At 42.7% G+C, this 7,966-nt stretch overlaps 1 protein-coding gene and 1 long non-coding RNA gene across 2 annotated transcripts; one reads left to right on the forward strand and one right to left on the reverse strand.

The window, feature by feature from the left end:
* Positions 1-3,932: 3,932 nt before the first annotated feature.
* On the forward strand, positions 3,933-6,632 carry LOC134937070 (uncharacterized). Its single transcript, XM_063932133.1, has 4 exons — positions 3,933-4,368; positions 4,951-5,010; positions 5,086-5,298; positions 5,916-6,632. Exons 1-4 carry the CDS (start codon positions 4,020-4,022, stop codon positions 6,581-6,583), a joined length of 1,290 nt encoding a protein of 429 aa, XP_063788203.1. The 5' UTR covers positions 3,933-4,019; the 3' UTR covers positions 6,584-6,632.
* On the reverse strand, positions 4,778-5,983 carry LOC134937236 (uncharacterized). The gene is made up of 3 exons (XR_010180569.1): positions 5,907-5,983; positions 5,146-5,295; positions 4,778-5,036 (listed from the first exon to the last, which is right to left on the reverse strand). It is a non-coding gene; the product is annotated as an uncharacterized LOC134937236 (long non-coding RNA).
* Positions 6,633-7,966: the final 1,334 nt, after the last annotated feature.

The following is a 7,966-nucleotide window of genomic DNA, read 5'->3' on the forward strand; positions in this document are numbered from 1 at the left end:
GCATCTGTGCTATGTGCAGTGACACTGGCTGGACAACCCTAGTTACGGCCCTACACCAAAACATATTTAAGATACAGTTATATAATGAATAGGTTTAAAGTATGGACTATTAGCTTTAATGTTAGGGTATTCACATCCAAGTTGAAGAAACAGTTTAGGAATTTAAGCTGTTTAATATGTAGCATAGCCCCACTTTTTAAAGAGAACAAAAGTAATTGGTCAATTGACTCTAAAGCTGTTTCATGGACAGGTCTGGGGTTTGGTATTTCATCGTCAATTAAGCAGGCAAAGGTCCGGAGTTAATTCTACGTATGGCATTTGCTTTTGGAACCTGCTACTGTGAACCCAAGTCAAAGGAGCTCTCAGTGCACATTCTGAGAATAAAGGGCCTGATTCAGACCTGATCGCTGTTGTGCGATTTTGCAGGGCGTCCGATTATCGATCAACTGAGCATGCGTACGGATCGTAATGCACATGCGCAAGTCCAAACTGTAAAAGAATCCAATGTCTTTATTGATTGCTAGGCGTACACAAGTTGATTGACAGGAAGCAAATGTTTTGGGGTGGTAACTAGCCGTTTTCTGGTAGTGTCAGTAAAGACGCAGGCATTCCCAAGCCTTTTCAGGGAGGGTGTGTGACGTCAGCTCCGGCCCCGATAAAACATTAGATGGTGAGTTGCAAACGGATTTGCAGCTGACCAGCGTATGCAGAGCTTTTTGTAAGGCGTGTGCAGACTTGCACGGGGCGGGTATTCACTCTGTTTGGGCAGCGACTATGGGATTGCAAACCTCTGCAGAGGAGCGATCAGGTCTGAATCGTGTCCAAAGAACGTACTTGTGCACTTGCCAACACAAAAAGACCAGGATATCCACGGAAGACAGAAAGAAAAGGAAAGAAGACTTCCTTTTTGATGCACTTTTAGTAGATTGATAGATATAAAAAATAGCTTTTAATATAATTCAATTAAAATAACTGTGACCAAACAAAGGAAAAACATTTTTTGTGGTCCTATAACCTGTGAACTACAACATGCAAAATTTTATAAACCTGACTGTGCATACGAGATCATCTGATTATCACAGCACACTGCACAGATTGTACTACTATTTTGTGATGTCATCACAGCAGTGACACCTTTATTCCATACCCTGGGACCTGTACCTGTCTTTTCCTCGTCCTTCAGTGGACTCTCATTGGTGATTCAACTTAGTGGAAAAGCCTGTGGGAGTTCCACAACTGGCAGGTTACTGATCTGTTGTACACCAAAAGCAGATCCACCCTATTTAGTCTTCTATTCTTTGATTAACTGGTAGCAACAACTAACCAACTGCTACCTTCTTGACTTCTTCAGAGCTGTTTACTCTGTGAACTTTTAGCAATGATTCTGGAGACTGAGAATATTGTAACAATTATCTTCTATCACACCACACTGAATATGGCCAACTTTGTCTGATCATGGAAGCTGTAAAGTGTAGGACCAGGTCAGTACCTGGTGGGAGACCACCAGGGAATACCAGTTGTTGTAGGTTTGGGCATAAGAATTTTTCCAGTCTGATGTTGACAGCAGATTCGCTATTACTTCTTCCACCAAGTGTCAGGATGTATGTTACAAGCACCTGTGTGAACCTGACCACCTATACAACTTTTCTACACTATTGTACAAAGACATCTCATTATATACACAGCATTAGTTTTAATAGTTTTTAGAGGTTTAAGATACTAACAATAAATCTCATTCGGTGGTAGCTGAAACCCAATACCTCAATGTACCTTAATTAGGGCAGTTAAGGATTGATGTGCTGCAAAAAAGTAAATTTTAGGACCTATATCCACCATAATTCTTGCAAATGTGTGTAATTCCAACAAAAGAATGTGAATGTGAACATACACAAAAATAATTTATAAAAAAAATACAAACAAAAATGAAATTTATTTTTTTATCATACGTCCTAGAGCAGGGGTCATGGAAATGACCCCGAAATATATTTAGATACGCTGATGTTACCACCTTGATTTGAAAGGAAGGAAATCATATATTATTGTGCATATAAACTAGATAGTGGTTATCACTGTTTATATGGCATTTCTGAGATATTGTGTATGTGTGTGTGTGTGTATATATATATATATATATATATATATATATATATATAGATGCAGAAATGAACCGTCACTCGTTGCTGTAAGGGGTTTTGTATGGTGCCTTCAGTAAGATAATGGTAGCAGACGTGGAGACTGCGGCACTCGTGATAAGTTTTGAAAGAAAATGCTGTTTAATAGGTCAAATCCATAATAAAAATGCCACGCAAGGCCAACGTTTCGGTGCAAAGCACCGTTTTCAAGGCAGGCATAAACATGAAGTAGACAAACATGACAAGTGAATAACACTCACCTACATAGGGAACAAACCACCCCACCGCAAGAGAGCCGGGACCGGCGCGTGCTTCCGCCAGCCGCAGCCACGGGTGCGTCACGTCCGGTGACGTCAGTCGACATCCGCTGTGGTTACCATGGTGACGCGTCCCGTTTCCCTGGCAACGCGTCTGCTTGCCGGGCCACCCGCAGGATACCGCTTACTGATCTCCCCGGCCCTCCCAGCGGTGAACTGTAAACAAACACAGGCACAGAAGCATCATGTAAAAGGATTACGTTCAAATAAATGTAATATGATCTACACGCGCTACATTGACGACTTGTTCATCCTGTGGACGGGAAGTGAGGAACTATTTCATCACATGGTTGAGGAGATCAATAATCGAGACTCTACCATTAAAGTCACCTACCAACACAGTTCCTCCTCCATCCATTATTTGGACGTACTAGTCATACTTCAATCAGGCGTTCTGCATACAGAGGTATATTCTAAGCCCACTGATAGAAATACCCTCCTGTTGGCATCAAGCCATCATCCTAAACCCCTCAAACAGGGCCTGCCGAAATCTCAAATGATGAGGGTTGCAAGAATTGCCGATAACCCCATTGCAGCTGCCAGCGGGATTGATGCCATGATTGACAAATTTATTGCAAGAGGATATAGTTTAAACTCCTTGGGGTTTATTTACTAAGATTCGTAATTTTCAGAATCATGTTCAAGTTCAATCACGACTGACATCGACAGTGTAAATTTGCAACTTTTTGAATTGATTACGACTAATTTACTAAGCTGTCGTATTCGTATTTTCCGTATCTTCCGATGTCGATGTCATTCGTGCTTTTCTGCTGTAGATTGCGGCCGCGTTTGCTATTTCGCGGCCGCGTTGTTGTGTTTTTTTACGACTGCGTCACAAGTCTGTTACGGCAGTGATTTGGAATTTGCTGCCGCGTTTTTACTCCTAAGTTTCGTTTTCGTCACGCGGCCGTGATTGGTTGTATTCGTGAAGGAGGAGTGTCTGTGCATGTTACTATAAAAACGCCCCAAACACTCCGCACCTCGTGGGTTTAGCTAGTGGAGAGGAGAGAGGAAGGTGTATTTGGAGTTGGTGAGTTTGGTGGAGTTTTTGGTGGATTTGGAGAGGAGTTTGGTGATTGTTGAGTGCTGTACTGTGTGTGTTAGTAGTCTTGTGATCTTTGTAGTATTGTTTTTTCACAGTTTGTAAACTTTTTTGTCCTTGTTTTTTTTTTTCAGTCTTTTGTCATTGTTTGTGAGTGAGTGAGTGAGTGAGCGTGTGTGTTGGCTGTGTGGTGTGTAGTAGGAGTAGTGGAGGAGTGTGTTTTGTGTTTTCATTTTTCAGTGTTTTATGTTGTTTGTCATGTCCGACTCAGAGGTCAGTGTGGTGGCGGAGGTTAGTGAGGTGGCGGAGGTTAGTGAGGTGGAGGCTGGTAGTGAGGTGGAGGCTGGTAGTGAGGTGGAGGCTGGTAGTGAGGTGGAGGCGGGTAGTGAGAGGGAGGAGGTTAGTGAGGAGGAGGAGGAGGGGGTGCCTGTTGCTGTATTTTCCAGTGATAGTGATGGTGTTGTGGCTCCGCAGCCACGCACCACTACCAAGACTGGCAGGAATATAAAGTTCAGCTATGCTGAAAACATGGCGTTGGTGCGTGAGCTGATGAAGCACCATCGCCAATTGTTTGGTCAGGATGCTGCCAGGGTGTCCTCCCGCAGGAAGTCTGCCCTGTGGGGGCAAGTCATACTTGCTGTGAATAGTGAGAGTGTGGTGAGGCGGACAGAGGACACGTGCCGCAAGCGATTTTATGATATTAAGCGGCGTGTCAAGGCCAAGATGGCCAAAGAGTCCAAATCTGCACGGAGAACCGGAGGTGGGCCACCTTTACGTGTAAGCTATCGGGACTGGGAGGAGCCTGTGCGGGCATTGATTCCTGGCGAAGTGGTGTCTGCTACTCATGTCCGGGATTCGGACCGACCCACGCAGGATGGTAAGTTTGATTTGTAATATTGTTCTTAAAATGTCTGTAAAATGTAGATAATATCATTTTTAAAGTGTAAAGGATGCATTTTTTAACACAAAACAGATTGCAGGCCTATGCTCCCTTAAGGTGTGTTTGTGTTTAGAATGTGCTTTTTTCTCCTTGCTTTAGCAATTTTTTCAATTTAATTTAGTGCCAAAACATGTGCAGTGTTTTATAAAAAATGAATTTTTTTTGGGGTCAATTTTTGGCGATAATGCTTGAACATGTGTGTTTGTTTAAAATCAACAAAAGGTTTTTTTTTTAAACTAACTGAAAAGCGGGGCAATTTTTTTTACATTACATTATTAAAACATTTGCAAGTACTCAATCTCTGCAATATCTGAGGCAAAAATCTAATTTTTAAATAATTTATTGTGTGCCACATCAAGTACATTTTGAAATTCAACTCAAAATCATGAATCTAGAAGCTCTTAAGCTTAAATATTTGGTTTAAACAATACCTAATAGATGCTTACAGTACATTAATGGTTTTCAGTGGGTCATTTTTCTAAAAACATGGTAATAATGTTGGGGTCACTTTTTCAACAGTCACACAGACCAGCCGCCCAGACAGGCCTCAGACAAGTCAGGATGAGGCTGGGATTGCAGGTAAGTCTTCACTGTAGTCACATATTCTGTAAACACATAGAAGTACAAAATATTAATTTTAAATTTTGCACCTAGGTTCTGCTTCTGGAAGCCGACCTCCTGTAAGGCGGCCATCACAGGGCTTGGGCCACTTACCCAGGAGGCCAACTAAGACACGGCGTCTTGGCTCGGATTCAGCACCTCCATCATCCCCACCCAGGCGAAGACTTTCGGCAGTGTCACCCCAGCCACCACTGGCACTATTGGCGAGTTCGCAGAGTGATGAGCCCAGATCACCTCAGTTATCTGGTGAGTAAAAACATAAATTAAACACATAAGCAATAATATACACAGTACACTTAATATGTTGTTAGTTGGTTTGGAGTTTACATGTTTTCAACAACAAGCAATGTGATGTAACGTCTTCAATTGCTAAAGGTGCTTTAATCAAATTATATAAGGTCTTAGTGGATGGTCTCGACAACCTATTTGTAGGAAAATATCAGATTTGAGTAAAAATTAAGCACACACACGTTCACATTTTCCAAAAATATGAATACAATTAAATTTTGGCCCAAAAAAAACCACACCATTATAGTGTTCACACATCGCCCCTGTCCAGTATGTAGATGGCTTACTTGCTCTGCTCCTCTGGACTATACAGGTAAGTAGTCTATATCGTGGTGAGGGGAGGGAATCTAACAGTGTAATGGTGTGGAGGGGAGTTAGTTAGGTGATGAATATGCAAATCTGTCTATGTTAGCGCCTGTGTTGGTATATTTTTAACAATAGCTTTAAAATTGTTAAAGTTGTGAAAATCAAGTGTTAATAATTCAAAAATGGAGTATTATGAATGTATTAATGTGTTGCATTAGCCATGAAAATTTTAAAATAATAAAACATTGCATGTTGCCCACCCCATACAGAGCACAACTTGATGTCCGCCGTGGACCAGCAGGGCCCAGACCAACAGCCATCCATCACACTGCAACTTACAGCTGTTGACCCAAGCCTGCCAATACAGTTGCAGGATATACCCCAAGCATCCATCAGTCCCCAACTGGCACAAGCTCCGCCCCCAAGCCAAATTCCAGACGAATTTTGGGCCAGTTGGACAAGCCAACAGGCCCAAAGCAATGCCAGCCTGACCCAACATACACAACACCTTGCCAGTCTGCCCCATCATCTACCGCGTATTAGTCGCAACTCGGGCAGACTGATAGTACAAGTAGGGCGAATGGCTACCTCAATGGAGCAAATTAGGGCTGAAAACAGCCAAATGAATGCACATTTATCCCGCATTATAGATGAGCAACAGCGCCATCAGCAGGCACTCGTTCAGCTCATTCAACACAATCAAGTGGTGAATGAGTCCTTATCCAGGATTGTAGCCAGCCACACTGCTACTAACACTCAGCTGATTGCAAGTTTAAATAATTTGAGCAGCAATATTTCTATGATGGGAGCTCAGCAAGTAACCTCCAGCTCGGGGACCACGACCCCTATCCAAACGCCAGTAACCTCCCCTGTTCGGCGTTCCTCAAGAGCACGTGCCAGTGAGCCAGCACCCAGCACACACAAGCGAAAAAAATAACAACAATCTTTTTGGAAAAATAAATACAAAAATTTGTCTAAAAAACACATTCCTGTGTCCGTCTCCAAAATTTATGAAGCTGGTCTGTATGTATGTATGTATGTTTTTCCAGGGTAATGACTGTAAATGTTTTGTTAGCATCAACTAAGCACAATGGACACACCACTATAAACAACAAACAGTAAGTAACAAAACACACAATAGAAAGTAGAGCAAAGTGTTTAGTGAAGGATAATTACAGCATAATAAAACTGACCTGTAAAATATCGCAGGATCACTTCTTGACGTACCTGCCTCCCTACATTTGTACTCACACTGTCACCAGATGGATCTAACTCCTCTGCTTGCTGACTGCTTTCTCCCTCACCATGTGCCAGATGTTGACTTAAACACAGATTATGGAGAAAACAGCAGCAGAACACAATTCGAGTCACCTTTGAGGGACTATACAACAAAAGGCCACCAGATTTATCCAGACACCGAAAACGTGACTTCAGCACCCCAAAACATCTTTCTATCACATTCCGCGTAGCCTTATGTGCATGATTATAACTGTGTTCAGCAGGAGAATCAGGTTGGGACAATGGAGTAAGGAGCCAAGAGTAGCAGCCGTAACCCCCATCACCTGAAAAACATATATAGTCAACATTAGGACATATGTTAGATTATTCTTTCACCTCCTCCAAACTCTAGGTTGTGGTTAAAAGACAGACACACAAAACATTTTCAACATACCCAACAGCCAGCCATCAGGCATTTGTCCCTCCTCAAATTTCTCGAAGAGCGATGACTGACTGAGGATGAAGGAGTCATGGCAGGCACCAGGGTAACCTGCAACAACACTCATAATTTTTAAATTTGCATCACAGACCACCTGGACATTAGTTGATTGATCCATATGCCTATTAGTATATATATACTGGCGGCCCTTAGGTGATCTCAGCTGAACGTGTGTGCAATCTATGGCCCCCAGCACATTGGGCATGCCAGCAAGCTCATAGAAAGCTACCCTGACAGCACTCCACTCCGACTCCTCAGTAGGGAAGCAGATTGAGGCTTTAATGTGTGGCTCCAACACATCCAAAACCTGAGTGGACATTAAAGAAGCTAAGGTGAGTGTCATGTTAGGTATTCTCTACAATACTGTGGTGTTTCAACTTACACAAGCAACACTTAGCCATAACCGCATATGTATTTTTATACTCACCTGCATCAAATATCTTGAAAAGGTGGGCTGTGAGATCCCAATGACGTCGCCTGCCACAGCCTGGAAGCTCCCAGTAGCCATAAAGTGTAACACAGCCAGGAGTTTGTGTAGGCCTGAGACAGAGCGAGAGCGTGCTGTCTCAGGGTCTATGCCCAGTTTGACAAGGTCATACAGGT

The sequence above is a fragment of the Pseudophryne corroboree genome, chromosome 1 (assembly GCF_028390025.1).
Source record: "Pseudophryne corroboree isolate aPseCor3 chromosome 1, aPseCor3.hap2, whole genome shotgun sequence".
NCBI lineage: Eukaryota > Metazoa > Chordata > Amphibia > Anura > Myobatrachidae > Pseudophryne > Pseudophryne corroboree.

Coding starts and splice junctions, on each gene's coding strand:
- LOC134937070 (XM_063932133.1), top strand. CDS start 4,020: ATGGCGTTGGTGCGTGAGCTGATGAAGCACCATCGCCAATTGTTTGGT. Junction 5,011..5,085: donor GGATGAGGCTGGGATTGCAG/GTAAGTCTTCAC, acceptor TTTTGCACCTAG/GTTCTGCTTCTGGAAGCCGA. Junction 5,299..5,915: donor CAGATCACCTCAGTTATCTG/GTGAGTAAAAAC, acceptor CACCCCATACAG/AGCACAACTTGATGTCCGCC.